Consider the following 20,847-nt stretch of genomic DNA (forward strand, 5'->3'; position numbering starts at 1 on the left):
CCCACCGCCGCAACGGGACACAGGCCTTAGCGGCTCCGACCCCTACGGCGGCCGCGAGGGGCGGCCTCGGCCGCAGGGCATGCTGGGATTTGCGGTCCCGGCGGCGGCGGCGCGGGGCCCGCCCGGCTGGGGAAGCACGCGGTTACTGACGCATTTTGACCCTCCTGCCGCCCCGTCCCCCTCCGCCTGTTGCCGCGACACCGCTCGCCGCAGCACATTCCAGCGTGGGTTCCGTGGCGGGGAGGGAAGGGTCCTTCCTCCGGGCCTGCCCGACGCGCCGCCTGAACAGAAAGGTGGGATCTTTGGCTCGTCCCGGGATCCCCTCCCGCAGAAAACACCCCGGCGCCCGTCCTCCCACCCGCGTCTCCGTTTAGCAACGCCGCCTGGCGCGGCGGGTAGGAGGGTAGCGCCGCGGAAGGCGGTGGTGCCGATCAGGCACGGCGGCGAGGCGGCCGGGGAGAAGCCGGGTGAGGGGTCAGGCCGGGGACCTGCTCCTCCCTCCTTGCCTCCCCACCCTGACATGCCAACCCGGCAGTCGGCGGCGTAGCAGCGTGCGAGCAGCGTACGTGGGGCTGCCGGGGGACGGGACGGGACGGGACGGGTGGGGGGTGCTCCGCGCTCCCCCCACGCCGCGGGGCGGGGGGGACGGACCGTTGAGTTCCCCCGCCCGCGGGGCCGGGTTGGGCTTGGCGGGGGGGGCGGGCAGCGGCGGGTGGCGGGGCTGCGGGTACTGGGGGCGCTGAGTCCCGCTGTCGCGCAGGTTCCCTCTCCGTGCCCCGCCGCAGGATGGAGTTCGAGCTCATGGAGAATGACGTGTTGGAGTCGCTGGAGGATCTGGGGTAGGTGCCCGGGGCCGGGCGGGGGGAGGGCGGTCCCGCTGTGGGGCCCCGGGCAGGCGGGGCCGGTGCCGCCCCGGAGGGCCGCGGCCCAGGGCAGCAGCTGGAGCGGTGCCTTTTCATCATGTGCCTCCCCCACAGCGGGGCCGGTGGTGGTGGAGGCGGCGGTTGGGCTGGAGAAAAGCAGCGAGCCAGGCTGGCAGGGTTTGAGCTGTGCGGCCTTTGCCAGCGTTTTGCCTCTTCTTCCTTTGCTGATCTCCTCGATTCCCGACATGCCATCTCATCGGTAACCCCTCCCTTCGACGGAGCGGTCCTGGCTGGGAAGGGAGAAAGAAACCTTTCTAGAGAATTCAGGGGAGAGGGAAACTTTTAGGCTTCATGTTTAGTGAAATATAATAGACAGCAAAAAAAAAAATAAAAAAAATTGTAAATGACAGTATTTTTTCCTTTATTTTTTAAAAAATACAATATAGCACAGGAAACGTGTTGTTTAAATCTGTTACTCTGTCAGAGTCAGTAAAGGTTATATAAATATGAAAAGGAGAGCAAAGAGAATGTGCCCTACTGTAAGCTTGCATGTCTGTAAGCTGTTGAGAGTTCAGACAAGAGGCAGTTACAATTTTACTGCTGCTGGTTCTATGCAAACATCTGTATTTACTCACATTGGCCATGCTCCCATAAATCACTTTGTGGTCAGAGTCGTTATGCTCCAGCAAAGATTGCATTTCCAGGCTAAGTTGGTGATAATAGTTCTGAAGCTGGACAAATTAAGCTTCTGTTTTGGCAGATATTTATCTGACTGAAATGTGAAAAGGTCTCTGCCATGATGCACTTAGTGTGATTGGCTCCTTTTTTCTGCCATTTATTTAAAAGGATATTACTGGCTTGAAGGAGTTGTCAGATGTTCTCCTTATCTGTGTAATTATAGACAGAAGGTGTTGCTCTCAATTTTTGACATTCTCAAATAAAGCGAACGATGAAAGCAGATTAAAAAATAAAATCATATCAACCCAGATTGGCACCAGTGATTGAGAAGAAAAAGACATAGGGCTTCCACAGTATTGGTAGCAGCTGGGAAAACTACTGCATGTGACTGAATGACTTCTGTTTCCTTGTGTCTGGAAAGACTGGGGTGTTTGAGGTTTTAAGCTTTGACAGTAGTTCCATGATCCTTCACAGTTCAACTTATTTCTTCTAACCAGGTACTGAAGACATTTCTAATATATTGTTTGATTATTTTCTTTTTAATAGCATCGCACATCAAAGAGTTGTTTGTTTCTTTTTGGATTTGTACTTGAGGCACTCAAATAGCCGCCTCTTCCCTTTTAAGTCAGTTTGTTGAACTATTGAAAAAGTAAACGAACCAGATGGCATAAAGCTACCAAAAGAGGAGCATAGCTCTAGAACATGTACCATTGGCAGGAATAGAAGGAAAAGACTGCTTGTAGTCAGGAATCTGCAAGGTGGATTACTGTCCAAATAGATGTGTAGCTGAAGTCATAGTTATCAGAAGTAACATAGTCAAGATGTCAGATCTGTCAAAAATTCTAGAAAAGGGGCCTCTGACGTGACCAGTAATTTAAATCCGGATCCTGCCAAAGCAAAAGGCTTGTCATCATTTCCGTTCTACTTTGATCTATAACTGGATGTTTCTATTCCAAGTCCCATATGTTCCTATACATATGTAGGTCTGAAACGTGTGGGGGATGGGACTTAAACTTTCTCTAATTAGCCTGTTGGAATTGTGTCTGGCCCCCTCTGTTAATGTAGTAGGGATGCACTGCATCAGATTACAGCTTCCTATCAACTGCTGGCAGATTAACTCTGTGTCACTAATCAAGCTGCTCTGTGAGGTAAAAGTTATTTTTGAGTGTGCCTTCTTCATTTTGGTTAGATGAAATAATAGGCTGTTACAGTGAAGACAAAATCCTTTATATGTGATATTAAGCACAAAACAACAAAACAAAGTGTGAAGGAGAACACTTTAATTTGCTTTTTAAAAGACTCTTTTTTTTTTTTTTTTTTTTTTTTTTTTTTTTTTTTTTTTCCCCCCCCCACCACTTCTGCGTATTGCCAGGAGTTGACTGGACTCACTGGGTTGCTCTGACATAGTGAGTGACTTTACCTGGAAGTTCACAAGAGGGTTTTCAATTTATTATGCTCACTCTTAGATGTCTGGGTTTGGGTGCAAGTATGTCAAAATAATATTGTGCAGTTTTTCCTTAACTACTCTGGTAAGCTCTGACTTGGTGCTTCTACTTGGATAATAAGTCAGTCTTATCCCTACTCTTCCTTCTCCCTCTGACAGGGTATCAGTACACAGCTGTCCTGAAAACGACATCTTCTAAAACCTGATCTGTAGACTTGTGCCTTCTTACTCTAGGCCTGATTTTGGCTTATTTTGTTTATGCAAAGAACTAACTCTATTTATTTTTCTTGTGCCCATTTAAGAAGGTAACTTTTCAAAGGAGGATATTATTTTGCAGATCGGTTCTGTAACATTAGTATCAAAGGCTTTGTTTTGCCTGGCAACCCTTTAATACGTGATAGGAAACAACAGAAAAGATGCACTAGTTCAGCAGTAATTGTTCAACATACTGTAAAGCAGTGTTCAAGAATGATACTTTGGAACTGCAGTTGCCCTAGGTAGTTGTATTGTAAGTAACATCTTCAAGTGATATTTTGTGACAGTCTGTTTGGCAGCAAGTTAATGTGCATGGAAATGCTGGGTTTACTCAGGTGTTTTCAGTATGCTTTTTCTTACAGTTTAGTGCAAGAATCTTACCGGTTTAGATGTTGAGCATTGCAGATGTGATGAGGGTGTAGCTCTCAATATGTACACAGCATAAAATAACTCTACCACAGGACACTAGTCATCGCAAATGTTGATAAATTGTGCTTTTGTTTTACTTGTCAGTTACAAAGGTCCATTGTTAGATGACGGCGCGCTGGCTCAGGCAGTCTCTCATGGAGCCAGTTCCCCTGAATTCACCAAACTCTGTGCTTGGTTGGTGTCTGAGCTACGGCTATTCTGTAAACTAGAGGAAAATGTGCAGGCAACTAACAGTAAGTAGCCATGACTCTAGCACAAATGTGCAATTAATGTGTGTTCTTGCATGCCATAAAGATTTGGGATGACAGTTGTTAAATCTGTTGTAGCAGGGAGTATCATCTGTATGCTGTTAGATTTTGGATGTTTTCCACCTCAAACTTGCCCAATGAACCTAGTAGAGGTTGAAATAATAGTGACGATCAAACAATCTTTCTTCTGAAATTAGCTTTTTCTTTTAGTTGTTCAACCATAGGGTTTTTTTAAAGTTCTCGTGTGGATTTAAGGAAACATTAGTGGCTTTCTTTTAATGAGATCATGAGAATACTTTTATTTTAACAATTCTGTTTGTAATTTAGATGTAAGAAATACCTACTGTTCAAGGAAACATTCTCATGACTACAGTAACCGTATTTTCCTTTTATTGTTGGTTACCTTAACTGTGTGCTTGCCATGTATTTTTCCCTCTTTATGAAACACTCTGTGAGAAGGAGCCTGAAAATGTTTGTTTGTTTGTTTATCATTTTGGTGGAGGAAGCCAACCTTAGTTTTCCAAAAATGCTATTTTCGGTCAACTAGTCATGACATTCTACAGATTAAACTGCTCAATTGCTATGATAACCTGTACTTCTGAATATCTAGTATATTAACTCATAATGTCATTATTACCTTAACTTTAATCTCAGTGGCCAAAAATTGCCGCCTTTCACCTCAAAATCTGTTCTTTTAATTTTTATCTCTGTTTTTGACATGTCCATCCTTTCTTCTTTGAGTGTATTTGACCCTCTTTCTCTGTAACAATATAGCATTTCACCTCTTCTAGTAGTATAAAGTTCCTACTATACCTTTTGTGTAAAAATACAATCCAGAAGTATTCTAACACGTATTTCAAATTCTCTAAACAGTGACATTTTAACTGTAATACCACCAAGTCCTACCTTCATTTTGTGTGACTTGAGTTTGTAAATAAAAATTTTTGGAAAGGGACTTCAGCCCAAAGAAGAAAAACTGTTATCTCTCATTTATCACTATTTTTTGCATAACTTGGCTTAACGAATTCAGATTAGTTTCACCAATTTCTGACACAAATACCAGTCTAAGCTTTGGTTTAGATGGCAATTATTTTTAAAGAATGTTGGAATGAAATAAGATCAGCTGACAAATCTGAGCTTATAAGGAAAAGTAGTAAAACATGAGAGCTCATAAACCATATTATTCATGACTTTATCAGAACTACCTAATACTTTGTAGTAGGAACAGTTAGTTGACACTTCAAATGCTCCTGTAAGATTTGTGATGCTTTTAATGTCACTTTTCATTATAGAAGTTGCTAGTAACTGGCTGTTGTAGCTGGTAAAAGCTGTTGGTGAAACATAACTTTACAATAATGGGGAATATCGTGGCTCCAAATAGGTTTTGCTGTGCCTTTGAGAAACCCAAGGAATGCATTTGGCTTCCATTAAAAGCAGGGTTTTAATGCTAAATAGCAACTAGAGCAAAGCAATATTTTTTTTTAAAGAGTTAATTAATTCTAATCATAGCCAGAGGTACATATATTATCTGTAAACAACTTATTATTCTTTTCCTCCTAAGGTCCAAGTGAAGCAGAAGAATTTCAACTTGAAATGAGTGGGTTGCTGGCTGAAATGAACTGTCCATATGCGTCACTAACATCAGGAGATGTGACAAAACGCCTTCATAATCAAAAGAACTGTCTCTTGCTGCTTAGTAAGTTAAAAGGGTACTTGCAAGCAAATCTGATTTTGTGCAAGAATCAGTATTGTTTGTTACGCTTAATGAGGTACTGTTTTGTTTACCACTACGCATTAAAACAGTGACCTAAATGTGTCAGATACTTTTGGGTCTCATTAAACTTAACCAGTCACTTTGTAGCCAGTGCATGATACACAATATTCTGAGCATTAACCTTTTTCACATTCACTAGCAAAAAGTCTGTCCTGTTCCTTCTCAAAAGGTACTCCAAAGAGGGAATAATTTGAAGACTTCTGCCAGGATTTAGCCACTGAACTTTGTTTAGAAGGGTTGTAACAATGACCACTAACATCCGATGCATCATCATTTTGGAGCCCCCACCATGAGGACTAGCAAGGTGCAATAAGACTTGCATTTTCCCTACACTCTGACAACAATTGGAATAGTGAAAAAGAGAAAATGTTTTATGCCAACTTCCAGTTGTTTTGGTCATTTCCCTTAGTAAATAGCTTCAATGTTACTTTCTGCTGATTGAAAAGAAATTAGCAGTAGTAACAGTGATGTCTTCTCTTTGTTTTTTGACCCAGCAGGTCTCACTACCTAAGTTGATTTTATTCCTGCTTACAAGTGTCAGAGTTAAAAATTATAATAGTAATTTTAACCTGACCTTAAATTCAACATAAATTAATGTTTTATTTGCTTCCTCAGTTGCTGCTGATTCTTTTAACTTTTCAAAACAGAAATTTAGTTCTGCTCTCAGCTGAGATGTAAGAAATGAATCGCACAGCAGGTTCCTGTATTTCAACAGTAGGAGAAAGATGAGAGTAAGACTTAATCTGAATTTGTTTTGATAGTATGTTCAAAAATGTCAGATGGAGTGAGATAATTACTGCATTTAAAATATTTTGTAGCTCAAAAAATCTGCCCTTCAGCTTATTCTTTATAAGCCAATTTCGCTCAGTTCAATAAATTTCACTTGTTTGTGACACACAGTTTATCCCAGAGGTCCTCTGGGATGTACGTTTTGGTAATATAAGGCCATGCTCAGAAGCCAATCTCTGGTATCCCATCTGGCAGGAATACTGTGTTTACTGTCAAATGTGGAATTGAATTAGATGCCAAATGCCTTTTGTGTGTACCATGATAGCAATACCTAAAACTTTCGCATAGCTTTCTTTACCTACATTAAGATAACTTAGTAGGTATCCTGTTGTATGTGAGCCATAAAACCAGATTTTTTTTCGTGAAAAACAGAATAACCCTCTTTAATGGAATGCCAGGGTATTTTACATTTTAACGAAATGCAGCACAGTTTATGTCAATTGGAAGATGCAGCAGTATTGCTGGGACAGGAAAGCACCAAATAAACTGAAGTAGTTAGGATTGCCTTGATTTATAGCATCACTAGAATACAATATTAATAACTGGCATCTGCAAAAATAAAAAGTACGAGAGTTTCAGGTTGGTTCAGAACAGGTCTGCAAAAAAGAATCACTATGTGGAGAATGTTTGTGTCTTACAATGATAGACATAAAAATTTCAGTCTGCGTCAGAGGAAGTTGAAGGCAGCTTGAATATGACCTCTGAATTCTTGGAACAAAATTCTGCTGCTAGTTTCTTTTTTCAGGAGGTCCTAACGGTGTAAATAATTGAAAGTTGAATATATGAAAAATCTATGTAAAGTACTATTGAAAGAACTTACAAAGGATTCTTCACTGCTTTACATATTTTAAGAACTTTATAATTTATACGGTGTTCTGTATCTTTAGCAGAAGGCATTCTAGAGATCTGTAAGAAATTCTAGAGATCATTAAAATGTTTTGTTCTTTTATTTTAATCTTTTGATCTGTGCCAATTTTATAGGTAGTAAGCTGCTTTTGTATAGCCATGGATTTACATCCTTGTTCACAAATCTGTCTTCCAGTGCAGTATCTATTTTTCAATCCTTATTTTTTATAAATAATTATTTATAATTAGTTATTTAGGAGTTCCACTGTGGTGGTAGGCTCTTGCAGTTCTGATATTGAAGAGCACTGCAGGCATTCTGTCTTCTAGTTCATCAGTTACTGCCTTCCTTTCTGGAATTATAAACCTGAATTCTCAATAGTACTTTTAAAAGTGGGATTATTTTTTTTCCACTCTGTGTCTTGCCTGGGGAAGTAGAGGAGATTTTTACAATGTTTCACTTATCTCTACTATTTTTTCTTGCTTTGTTTCCTAGAGCCTCAAGGAGTGATTTCTTGTCTAGCTTAAAGTGCATGTCCTAGTCCCTCATCCCGCTTATTTCCATGTTCCTAGTCTCCTGTCTTTGCTGGGCAAAGCCTGAAGGAAAAGAGCTGTGCTCTGTCGAACTCTGTGATTAATACCTGTTGGAATCATAGGGATTTTTTCCAGGCTTTAATTGGTTGTACTAAACCTTTCCCCTGTTTGTTGTGTTTCTAGCATTGGGCTTAGTGACTATTAGAAATATGAGTGTTCTGTGGATACCAAAATTATAGCCCTAACTCTTTCTAAAACAGTCCGTTTGCACATTTGTTGGTTGTAAGCACTTGAGTTCTCACTGGTTCTGAAGTCATTTAACTCGGCTATATCTGATGCTGAAATCTAATTTTTCTTACCCCAGCATACCTCATCTCAGAACTGGAAGCTGCCAGAATGCTGTGTGTGAACGCCCCTCCTAAAAAAGCACAGGAAGGAGGTGGCAGTGAAGTCTTTCAGGAGCTAAAAGGCATATGTATTGCTTTAGGCATGTCCAAGCCTCCAGCCAACATAACGATGTTCCAGTTCTTCAGTGGAATTGAAAAAAAAGTAAGATCCAAAGGAACAAAACTAGAATATTTATGATGTTACTGTTTTGATGGAAAATAGTTCTGCTACCAGGGAGATATTTGCCTCTTGTGAAACTCCAGTGTTTGAAGTGTGAAGGGAAGTTAACATGGTTTACATGCCAAGAGTCAGGATTTTGAAAATGAGTTTGAAGGCTTTTTCCATGCCAAGGCACGAGGTCAGGGACTATGCTATCATTGTCTTATGGGGTGAGGTATTTCTTACTCTGCTCTAGGTTTTAATGTAATCACCGGTTGCAGAAGACATGGAAGATGCTGAGCTTAGGCCTCAGGAAGAACACTAAGGAGAAACGTATTTCAAGAAATACACCTGAACAAATTTTTACAGGAACCTACTGCTTTAAAAATGTTCAGGTTAAAAGGTGTTGTAACTAACGTCAAGTTTACACCTTTTCCCTAATGCTTCATCAGTTCTTGTGGTTCCATTTATTTTTGTTCCTTTACATGTATGTGTTCTCTAGTTGTTGTGGGGTTTTTTTTTTTTTTGAAGAAATTTACTTTTGTGTCAGTAATTTTTGTAAAGCAGTGAAACAGAGTGGACTGTCCAGTGCACAGACCAAAGGTGGGGGACAAAGTTTTTAAGTTACGTTAAGTAACTTAACTTGCAGGATAGGGGAGAGCAGAACAGCCGAAGAGAACCTTTGTGAACTTTAAAGAACGGATATGATTACGAAGCTCCCCAAAATACTTCAAGAAGCTTTTTGGCTAACCTTTAAGTTGCATTGTACTTAAACAAAACCCAGCACCTGAAAATAGTGCTTCATTTCTTTGCAAGAAATCAGTTTGGATTAACCTGTTTAAGAAGAGGAGGATGGCTTTCCAGCAGAAGTCCAAGGTGTAGAATGGAAGCAGTTTGTTTGTTGGTTTTGGCATTGTCATGGGCATTAAATAGTTAGATATATAAGAAAACTGTGCTTCCATTTTCTATAAAAGGTAGAAAATATTCCTAACAAGGAACAAGGCTAGCAAGCTTTGCTGGTGAAAGACCAAAGCAATTGTCACAGGCATTAAAGTTAGATACATAAGAAATCTGTGCTTCTGATTTCTATAAAAGTTAGAAAATACTCGTAACAATGAATAAGGCTAGCAAGCTTTGCTGGTGAAAGAGACTGTAAAAATACAGAATGCAAAGTAGATCAAAATCTTTTTAATCTGGGAATTCTGTTATGTTTTACTAATTGACTTTTCTTTTAGATTGTCTCGCAAGGTTAAATGAATGTTATCTCATTGATTTATATCCACAGGCGGCTATACTAAAAAGACCTGAATAGTCCTTAAAGCATAATAAAATACATCAGGAATTTTTAACCTACCGAGTTTTTTTTAGAAATTGTATATAGCTGTGGTGCTTAACACCTGAACACCTCAGGTGTTGATAATATTTCAGAAGGAGAAGGTAAAACTGACTAATAACTGAAAAACTTATTTCACTTTGTAAATGAAAATACATCACAAAGTGGAGGAAAATGTGAAAACTTAAATAACATAGAGTGAAAATTTTACTCTGAACTGTAAGAACATAGTTATAACAAGAGATCACCCCAAAGTTTTCTCATTTTTAACAAGTGAGTCTTAAAATGGCAGTATTCTGATCTAGTATGTGAAAATCAACCTCCCTTTTTCTTCGCACATACATAGTACAGTTTGGAGTAGGATCTTTGATAATTGACTCTCTTTGTTAATGATCTACCACATTAAAAAAAGAAACTGCCGATACTTGAATGAACTACCTCTGCTATTCTGAAAGCACATGGTTTTAAAATCTTCAAGTTAAACAAATTGGGCACAGTACCTTTGGAAAACCAGGTCACCGAATGTGTTAAATGAACTGCTGTAATCAGCAGCCAAGGAAGTTGAAAAATGTGGTTTGCAGCAGTGGAAAAGTGAAGTTTTGTAACTCTAGCCTGCTTTGATCCAAGTTTTTGTTGCTGCTACTCCATTTCTTCCCCCTGAAGTCCTCATAAATTTTGAGAAGGGAAAGATAACCTAAGTTTTGCCCAAACATCTAAAATGCAAGTTAAATTTCAATTTTCTCCTTTTGATTGTAAAGAGGGGTCCTTTAGGTTGTGTTACATAGTCTAAATACAACCTTTTTGATGCAAGTGTAGATTTTTTTTCTGAATTAAAGAGATGATGTGTGGAATAATCACTCTGTCTTCAGGAGGAGCCGTACCTCACAGAATCCTTCTGGTTTAACTGTAGATCTACTCTATAGCCCTTCATAATTTTTAAATAATTATAGCCAAGACTACCAGAAATATAAAACCAGTTGCTTTCTGAAAGAAGTGTGCTTGGTTCTTTGTCCTAGAGAAAACAACTTAATATTGAAGGTTGCTCTGCCATGCCTATGACTGTCCAAGAATCCTCTCCTGTAATTTGAATGTTGAAAAGATGATTTTTTTTTTTTTTTTTTTTTTTTTTTTAGCCAATGCTTATATTTTTATATGTCTCCTAACAGCTGAAGGAAACCCTAGCAAAGGTTCCACCTAATCATGTTGGAAAACCTTTATTGAAGAAACAACTGGGACCAGCTCACTGGGTAAGTAGTTCAGGTATTAAAGTCCATTTCCCTTTTTCAGGTATATAAAGTATTAAACTTGATTTTGTGTGTAATGCTGCAAAATGATTTTTCTTATCTCTTTCTGAAGATGAGAAGACAATTTCTGGCACTATTTTACGCACATTGGTACAATAAGTGTTCGGCAACCGATAAGATCTTAGACTCGTGAATCTGTATGTCTGGATGCAGGCAAAAGTTTTCCAAAATAAAGGAGATTTACGGTGGTGGTGCTGACCTGCATGCTTGTGCAGTAGCTTTAGCCTTCCTCTCTTGCCATCACTGTCTGTGTGACCTAGCCTTGCTGTGATGGTGTCGCATCCCCTCCTGTGGCTTCTTTCCGGCTAACCTGTGGGTCTTCCCATCGTTTTGTCCTCTCGATTTCTGTCCTGCTGGAGTAGTCTGCTTCCTTCATAGCCTCTTCTCCAAGAAGCTGTGAGTGTGCAGGTGGAAGATGGGAGAGGCTGTACTCCCAGGTGGCAGAGCTGCAATCATCTCCAGAAGGATTGTGCCTGGGTTAGGTACTGCTCCTGCACCACCACAAAGCTATACTACAAGACTCAGTGTCACTTGGTTAAGGCTGAAGCTCATCATCCCAACAGTCTGCTTCCTTCAATGCTTGTATTGTTGAGGCTGAAAGTGGGCCCCAACGCCCCCCTCCAGCCAGGCTTCAGTCAATACATAAATGATTTCCCTAATGGTGCGTATCTTAACTCTTGCTCTGACCAGACCACTGTCTGCTGCCAGGTGTGTTTCTAGTGGTGGCTTTTGCCTGTGGGGCAGTTTGTTGACTTATCCGTATGCAGATTGTGCTTTAATCAAGATCCTCTTACAGTACTTTACTTGCTTTTAGTCGTCTATCTTTGTCCTTAAGCTTACTACTTTTTAAGAAGGCAAGGACACCCTCGTCCATTGGACTTACCTCTGTCCTTGCATCTCCTTCAGATTGTTGCATGTAGCATTTTCTCACTTTTGCTTCTCTGTCCTGGTGGGTGTTGAGAAATGCCTCAGGAGTGCGTGCAGTTTTTGTCTCCCTTCTGAAAAACAGACAGCTATGCTGTTAGAAATGGTAGAAGGCTGAATGTGAGGATAACAGAGCCTTTGAAGCCTTCAGGAAAATAGTGTCAGCAAGCATAGCTTGCTGTGGGGGCCCGTTTGGCAAGGTAGATAATTGTGGGCTTAAGCCCTGCTTAATATCTCTGTGTGTCTTACTCTCTTCCATCCACACAATTTATTATGTTAAGTAGAAACATTTTATCTATAACCTATAGGTTATGTTTGCAAATTTTTGTTTCAGGAAAAAATTGAAGCAATCAATCAAGCCATAGTCAACGAATACGAAGTCCGACGAAAACTGCTAGTCAAACGTTTGGATGTTACTGTGCAGTCCTTTGGCTGGTCAGATAGAGCAAAGGTACAAACAACTTGCTGTGAGGTCCTGATTGATGGTAACCCTTTTTAACAAGTATCTCTGGAAAACTGCTTCATTGTTTCATCCTTCATGAGTAAGAGATAACCACAGGAGTTGTCTGGTTTTGATTTGAGTTTCTGAAGAAGTTTATGACAATGTAAGATGACTAAAAAATTTTTACTTAAAACTGATTTGCTGGATTTTAAAATAGTATGTAAAATGAGAAGATGGACCGTGTGTAACTATACACCAAAGCCAAAACATACAGTTAAATAGGTCACTAAAAAAACATAGTAAGAAGAGATTACTGATCCAGCCATTTGCGTTCAGAGTTCCATAATGTGAATCATTAAGTGCTGTGTCTGTGTGATGGTAGAAAAGCATTTTCCTGTTGACCATTCCTTAACTTTGTGCTGTCCACAGTGATCAGATTTCCTTATCTCAAAGTTTTGTTTGCAAGCACAACACCACAGATGCACATGAGAAAAGCTGCTAAGGCACTACTTGTTCTTACCTCATAGACAGGGTAGTATTTTATGTGCTTCTTTTGTCTTTGAACCATGCAAGTGGCTGTGACATGACATCTGTTCTCTCTGAGTACGTGATACATATTCTGCTTTTAAAAATAATTACATGGTTTCCCTTATTTCCTGTATTTCACAGTGAAAAAGGAATTACAATTTAAAAAATAGTACATATAATTTATTTTCTAGGACTAAACCAGATCTGCGAACATGCTGTTAATTATGCTGCTGGCAGTGTTCGAGACTGAGTTATTAGTGATAAACCGTGACACATGAATCATCAAGTGTTTTTTCTTGATAAATTATTAATTCAAAAAGCAACTGTATCTTAATAATAGACCGTTACCTCTCCCCTTTTCTGTTTCATCACCTGAGCAGGACTTCTACCGGTGTCCTGTCTCTTAAACCTTGTATTCTTCACATTTTTGAGTAGATGATTGAAGAACAATCTGGTTGTTGACTATTTTAATAGTGAATGAAAATGGGCAAAAATACGGATTAAGTTAAAAACCAGGGACTTCTGTGTTACAGCTTTGATATCCAAATCCATGTTTGGGGTTTTTTTCTAGGAGAATTCTCAGATGTTTTTGAACTTGACTACCTGCATGAAATCCTTTCACAAGACCCGCAAATTATATAGCTGCGTTTATGTTCATTGAAATGCAAATCTAAATTTTTTAGGACCATAACTATAAAGTTGGAGAACGTGGCCATAGTGTTTCAGAGTTGCAATACAGTTTCTTTTAACAGTAACTTTTAGCAATGCTTTGATGCACAATGGTATTTTTTTATTTTATTTTAAAATCTGAAAAGTATCAGAATACAGTAGTATAACTAAATAGTTACTTCTCCAGGTAGTAGAAACACCAGTAAAAACTTTATTATTGGGGGGGTTAAGTTCAAAAATTTCAAATTTCACCTAAAAGAATAATATCATAGCACGAAAATACTGCCCTCAGAGCGCAGTCAAAATTGCCAGGGAAAAACATACTACTGCTCTGGTGAATACTGCTGCTTTTCGTGTCTTTAGCCAGTGTCAGGTAAATGACGTGCATGTTTTTCTTCACTTTGAATAAACACTGTTCAACTTGTAATATAAAAGTAGAAGCTTTTGGTTCTAAAAATTTATCACTGGGTCACTTGAAAATACATACTCTCAATTCTTCCCTGTTCCGGTTTTCTGCTTTTAGGTGGAAAATAGGATGTTAGGATTTTAAAATTTGCTCCTAAGCTCTTGCCGTGTCAAGAGATTTGTTGGAAAACCTGGTTTGCCTGTTGCCCTGCTGTCATCTGGGGGCTCAGACAAAAAGCAGCCCTTTTGTCTGTCTGCAGATTGCGATCTGGTTTACCCTAACTGCATTACACATTGTACTCTGTTGATAACTGTCAATAGATGTAACTCATGGCTGGTGTCACAGATTTCTGTTGTGCCTGTTGGTTGAAAAGCTGCTGGCATGCTTTTAAGGTGTTCAAAAAAGCCAGTATGGTTAATGCCAAAAGGCAGTAGAAGAAGAGATTGCATACAGGGCTAAGTTGAAGTGTAGGATCTCATTTCTGGCTTAGGCCTACATATGTGAGACAAAGGACTGAATTAGAACAAGCACTTGAGAGCTTTGCTTCTTGTAAAGTACCTCTTGCCAGTGCCTCTTGATGGCTTGGCTTTGTGAAGAAGCTGACTGGAATGAAGAGCGTGAAAGAGTTAACACAGCCTTTTTCTGCTGATACAGTGCTGGAGATAAGGTGATACTAGCCCGACTGGAATGGGCGTGGGTCAGGGTGCAGGCACAGAAAGAGGGCTGGGGGCTGGACACAGATGTGGTTCACTTTCACTATCTCTTAGACATTAGCAGTAGTTTGTGTAATTATGTGACACGCTGCTATTCTGAGTTTGACTGCCTGAGTAGTAAAGTCTGCATGTATATATTGTTAATCTTAAAATTGTCAGATCAGTGTCAGTTCAGTCAGAATAGTTTCCTATACTAAAATTAATTTGACAAATGCTAGCTTTGTTGTACTGATTGTTAGTTACAAAGTGGTTCTCACTTGTTTTGTGTCGATTTTTGTTCTATTTGCAGCAGTGTCTTGTTCTTCAGTGTTGATTTGATTCTTTTGGTGAGGTGCCCCATTGCTTTCCTATTACTTTAGCTGACTGGGTTTTGTTTTTCTTGTCTCCCACAGAGTCAAACAGAAAAACTAGCTAAAGTCTACCAGCCAAAACGTGCCCTCTTATCTACTAAGTGCACTATTTCCATTGCAAATCTCTTGGCAGCTCGGCAGGATCTGTCAAAGATTATGAGAACAAGCAGTGGCTCCATCCGAGAGAAGACTGCGTGTGCCATTAATAAGGTACCTTTGGTGACAAATGGCTTGTTCCGTTATGAATATTTAAGTAATTTGAATGTAGTAATAAATCCTACTTTTTTTCGATTGTAAATGGAATTCAAAAATAAAGGATAAGAAACTTGGTGTTTATGTACTCCAGATATGCATCAGTGTGTTATGGGAGCTGCAGTTTCACCTGTTTAGGTTCAGACTGTCCCTTCTTAGAGGCAGTAAAAAATTGCTGAAATATCTTTGATTACTTCCAGTGGGAGTCTTATCAAAATCACTGGTGTTATTACACTGCTGCTACCTAATCTATGATTCTAATTCTGTCACCGTGTCTGAAATAATACCTACATAGTAACTGTGTTTCTGGTCTACATACATAGAATGTTTTAAGATCACAAAGCAAGGATCTCACAGGTTAGATTAATGTGTAGTCTTAACGATGACATAGCAGGAATAGAATTTAGACTAAGCAATTCCCTTGTTTCAAAAATTACGATTCTACAGGAGTAGTATGCTCACAAAAGTACATGTGCTGAACTTGAAGCTCAGTAGCTCTACAGAGCGGTGTACTTGGTACTTTAAAAGTTGTGGGTGTACGTGCGTGCTTTTCTCCATTTTGGGTACCAGTTATATTTTAAGTAATATTTTAATTCATTTGGGATGGAATGGTGGTGTGCTGATTTGACCACCCCCCTCTACCCCAAATAATTTTTACACCTTTTTAGTGTAGTTGGAGTATGGAATATAAAAGAAATTAAGTGGCAAGACAGGTGTGACTGTCATAAGACTGTATGTGTGTTTTAGTAGGAATAAAATACTGCCCTGCTGCTGAATGTATCCTGTTAACTTATCTCCATTATCAGTATTAAATGTTTTCCAGGACAGTAACAAAATAAAAAAGTAACCATATTCTGTTTAAGTTTTTGCTGTTATATCACTCTAAAACTTGTCATGTCCCATTTTAAGTCTTGCTAAATTCTTAATGTCACAGCACCCTTGGACAGCTAAAGACCTTTTAGAGTCTTGCTCAACTCTGGTCAGCACTGTCTGACACCTGTTTGTTGGTCTGTCAATAGCAAGTTTATCTCTGTGTGTCCTTACTGAAACATAAAAATCTTTCCACTTGTTTTACAAAAGATATCATCTTAGCCAATGGCTTTTACAGCAATTCAGAGCACTATTTAGGAGAGAGACAGTGTTCCACTGTACTTGTAGTTGTTTGAGATTAGCAGTCTGCACTTGTAAACAGTTTAATGAAAGATGGTATTTGGTGCTGCCTTTACTGATGTGTCTGCTGTTTGAACAAAAAAAACCCCAGGTCTCCAGACTTGTCTTGTTAGCAGTGATTAGAGTAGTAGATAATCCCTTATTTAGAGTAGTAGATAATCCCTTATTAATTGGAGACAAGGGTCTGTCACATTCAAACATAGAAAAGTTTGCCTTGATGAAATCCTCTGTATGCAAGAACCCTTGAGCGGCTGCTGTTTGTGGTGTGTATCAGTACGTGTGGCTCTTCTGTGAGGTGTTACAACTCCTACGGCAGTTTTCCCTTTCCCTTTGCAGGTGCTAATGGGCAGAGTGCCTGACAGAGGAGGAAGACCCAATGAAATTGAACCACCACCTCCTGAGATGCCACCGTGGCAGAAAAGACCAGAGGCTGGTCCGCAACAAGGTGGCAGCAGAGGAGGAAGAGGTGGCTACGAATCCTCATATGGAGGGCGAGGAGGTTATGACCATGGGGGTCACGACCGAGGAGGAAGAGGAGGCTATGACTCATATGGAGGGCGAGGAGGTCACGAACAAGGAAGCCATGATCGAGGGGGACGAGGAGGACGTGGTGGTTATGATCATGGCGGCAGAGGAGGTGGAAGAGGAAACAAGCTTCAAGGAGGCTGGACAGATGGTGGAGGTGGTGGCTACCAGGATGGCAGCTACAGGGAGAGCAACTACAGAGATGCAGGTTTTCAAACGGGTGGCTACCACAGTGGTGGTGGTGGTGGTGGCTACCAAGGAGGAGGCTATGGTGGCTACCAGTCGTCTTCGTATTCAGGAAGTGGCTACCAAGGGGGTGGTGGTGGCTACCAGCAAGACAACAGATACCAAGATGGCGGGTCCCACAGTGACCGAGGGGGTGGGCGTGGAGGTGGGAGGGGTGGCCGTGGCGGTCGTGGTGGCCGGGGAGGTCAAGGAGGAGGCTGGGGGGGCAGAGGTGGCCAGAACTTTAATCAAGGGGGGCAGTTTGAGCAGCACTTCCAGCATGGAGGCTATCAGTATAATCAGTCTGGCTTTGGACAAGGAAGACACTTCACGAGCTGAGGCTGCTAAAAACTTTTGCTTCAGCGGAGCTCATGTTATAGAAACCTGGTTTCAGAGGCCTGGCTTAATCGCTGCTTGAATTAGTGCAGGTTTGTACATGGCAGGTAGAATCTCTTTGGGTAGGATGTTTTGCATTGCGCAAAGTACTACTTTCTGTCGATCTCTCCTCCCCACTCCCCAACCTATCTGAATTAAATGCGTCATCACTGCACCCCAAAAGTCAACTAATAGCCATGCTTTTTTAGATGTTGGACTGGTTCCCTCTGCTCAATACACTTTTGTTCTGAAACTACCTGCTGTGTTTGCCTTCTGCTTTGATTTAGAGATATATCAAGGCCTGTCTGGTCAAATTTGTCTAATATAATACACACTAGAATTTATGCCTTTTTTTCCCCCCCTAATCATTGTTCAATTACATGTTCTAAAACCAGTTCTGAGTGTTGCTTTTTGGCTTGCTGGCCTCTCGTTTTAGTCACAAAGGTGTTACACACACATGTGCGCGCACAGTGAACTCCCTCTGACAAACAGGTTTTTTGTCTATTGTATGAGCTCTACTGTGGATGCCATGTTCGGTAGCCTTATCTCCTGCTAAACAAAGTTTTCCCACCTGCTCAACTCTGAAGACTGACCGCCGCCAAAATCTGCAAAGATCATTTAAAACTAAGCTAAATTGTGAACCGATAGTGTGTGTAGGCCTGTAGTTAGGTGTAGCAATTCAAACTGACCTGCATCCATCCAAAACAAGTTGCTCCTCCAAACCGAATTTTTACTTGAAAACAGCTAGAAGAAATGACAAACTGAAATTTATTTTATTTGCAAGTTAATACCACTGGCTCAGCATATCTAGGGCAATTTGTTTTGGGGGTTGTCTTTTTAAAGAAATGCACTACGGCCTGGGAAGATTAGTTCCTGCCTGGAGGAAGCCCTTTTATTATTGCTGCAGAAAACGAAGCCTGGCTGAGTTTGACGTTCTAATGTTGTTTTGTTGGTTTGGGTTTTTTTCTTTACTGAAAGCCACATAATGCTTCTTGCTGGTTTTTTTTTGTGTACATAAATATTGTCAAGCTGTGAAAGAAAATGGCTGAAGGTGTGCTGTTGTATAAAAGGTGAGCAATAAAAGTATCTGTATGTTCTCTTTGCTTTAGTTTCTTTTCCTTCTTGGTATTAAAAAGCAGTTGCTACAGTAGGTGGGAATTCATGGGGAATTCTGTCTGCATCTATTTTACATTTTAATCTGTTTTAGATGTTCTAGGCGTCTCAGCCAAGCTGTGCATTCTGCCCCCTGAGAAGCTGTCAGAACAGGAGCAGACAGGAGGAACTGATCTTCAACTGCTCTGAGTTTTCTATTCCTGCCTCTGAACCGGTGTAGTAGCATGGTCTCTCTCTTGGAGGTCGCTGTGTAAAGTTGTTCTTAAGCTATGTGAGCAGCCATCTCCTGGGATGTGCTCCTGCATGCCATGTGGACGCGGTATGCTGCTTCTGGGAAGTCTCCTGATGCTCTCCAGCCTTGTAGGTTCCTGCCGCTGTGCTGGGATCGCTGTAGCAGAGGCTGTGCTGATGGCAGAGTCTCTGGCTACCTAAGTGCCCTTGGGGCTGAATCCAGGTTGATGCAGGTGGAGTTCCTTGGATTACAGAAATAATACGAGCATTTGAGAGAATCTGTGTAACACTGGTGTTGCTGTAATTCAAGCTAGTCATGTAAATGAGTTGATAAACATTGTTTAGAACTGTTTCCCCTGTATTTCATTCTATGATCAATCTAAACATCTCTTGTTTAATTTATTGTGGCCACTAGGTGCTGCTAGTGATTCACAGGCTGGAAGGGAAGGTCTCTCTGAAAGGCTGTTGGGAATCTCCTATTTTTTAATGTTTCAAAGAAATTTAAGAAGCCTGACGAGGGAAGAGCTTTCCATGTTAAATCCAGGTCTTCTGGCGTCACTGATGTAGATCTATCTTGGCATAATACAGTTCAAATTATGGACATCTAAAAATGAATGTTGCTGCTTCACAAAGGTATTGATGGTTTCTTACAGTGGGGTGCTCCAGAGAAGGTATCTCCCTTGTGGGAGAGTAATACCTTGTCATGAGCACTAGGTGGTGACTAGCTTCATTCATGCAAAAATCAAGCGGGTTTTTTAAGAATTAAGATTGCTACAACTGGGTCAGTCCTGGATTGGTAAAGGTAGAGAGACTGACAGAGTTAAGGCCTTTTGCTGGGAATGTATTCTCTTTAAGTTGACAGCTTCTGCTTTTCTTCACACCACTCCTCACTGTAAAGAATCTGGTGTCTTCTGTCAGTGCATTCGAGTTGTTGCAAACTTGTTCCTAGTAAGAGGGAACCCAGGAGGCTCCTCAGAGAGCCTCTGGTTGAGTTGCATCAGCACCTTCAGAGACTTTGTTCTGTGCTAGAGCTGCCAATTTCTCTGCAAGGCTGTGACTGTTGCTGCAGTGGATGGTCTCACTCTTGCACACTGTGACATGGTGATATGATGCTGGGGTGGGGTAGGAGCACAGAGCTTCCACTTCCCCCTTATTCCAGACAGATTTTTCTCCTCAAAATATGTTTCTTCTTCTCCTCCCTCTTCCAGCATTTAGGGTAAACTGAGTCCCACTTTATTGCTGTTTGAGGGGGAAAGTTTAAAAAAAAAAAAAATAAAAAAAATTCGTAAGAATGCAAAACAGGAGGCTTTACTCTTCCAACAGGAAAGAAAACACTTTGCTTCTGCCAGCTGTTGTTGTTTTTCCTTACTCTATTGTTTCCTCCTACTATGCTGTGACTTCTTTGTTCTCTAGAGAAAACAAGCTTTGTATATGTGGAGAGAGCAGCTTTGATTAATGAAAGCAAACAGCCACTGCTTTGTTATTGTCTGCACGATGCTCTGATATTTACTGTTTTCCAAACATGATTCCCGCTGCACTGGAAGGAACCTCTTAACTCGAAGCTGGGAGAGGAGAGATGGCTTGTGGAGATTATTAGGCTTGTGGGTGGATTGGATATACGTGCTCTATTTCATTGTGCATCATGATCGAAAGCAGAACTCCAGCAGATCAAGAAGGCAATTTAGTAAGCAAGCATTTATACGGGGGAGCAAAGCGTTCTTCCTTTTAACCACGGTTGTTCTTGCCGCTCTTCTTCCACAAGCGTTAGGAATCTTGTTCTGCTTTTCCATCTGCCTTTCTTTCTCTAGCAACTTTTGTTTCCTAAAGTCTTCGTTTGCATTGCCCTTCCATTCCATCTATTAGGATCACCCCCTCTCAAGTGTT

The 20,847-nt window shown here is 40.8% G+C and overlaps 1 protein-coding gene across 2 annotated transcripts; it reads left to right on the top strand.

The window, feature by feature from the left end:
• Window positions 1-125: 125 nt before the first annotated feature.
• Window positions 126-18,716, top strand: FAM98A (family with sequence similarity 98 member A). Of its 2 annotated transcripts, none has more exons than XM_063328790.1 (9): window positions 126-293; window positions 761-839; window positions 3,754-3,902; window positions 5,479-5,613; window positions 8,222-8,406; window positions 10,903-10,983; window positions 12,299-12,415; window positions 15,115-15,282; window positions 16,831-18,716. In XM_063328790.1, the coding sequence occupies exons 2-9, from the start codon at window positions 787-789 to the stop codon at window positions 17,581-17,583; spliced, it is 1,641 nt and encodes a 546-aa protein (XP_063184860.1). In that variant the 5' UTR covers window positions 126-293; window positions 761-786; the 3' UTR covers window positions 17,584-18,716. The 2 variants fall into 2 exon arrangements, with proteins under 2 accessions (XP_063184860.1, XP_063184859.1); XM_063328789.1 differs by lacking the exon at window positions 126-293 and adding an exon at window positions 323-562.
• Window positions 18,717-20,847: the final 2,131 nt, after the last annotated feature.

Source organism: Chroicocephalus ridibundus, chromosome 3 (assembly GCF_963924245.1).
Source record: "Chroicocephalus ridibundus chromosome 3, bChrRid1.1, whole genome shotgun sequence".
NCBI classification, from domain to species: domain Eukaryota; kingdom Metazoa; phylum Chordata; class Aves; order Charadriiformes; family Laridae; genus Chroicocephalus; species Chroicocephalus ridibundus.

What these genes read in the sequence shown, in the direction of transcription:
- FAM98A (XM_063328790.1), top strand. Translation starts at nt 787, where the DNA reads ATGGAGTTCGAGCTCATGGAGAATGACGTGTTGGAGTCGCTGGAGGAT. An exon ending in GAACTGTCTCTTGCTGCTTA is followed by an intron (nt 5,614 to 8,221) that starts GTAAGTTAAAAG and finishes TTCTTACCCCAG; the next exon opens with CATACCTCATCTCAGAACTG. An exon ending in CTGCGTGTGCCATTAATAAG is followed by an intron (nt 15,283 to 16,830) that starts GTACCTTTGGTG and finishes TTCCCTTTGCAG; the next exon opens with GTGCTAATGGGCAGAGTGCC.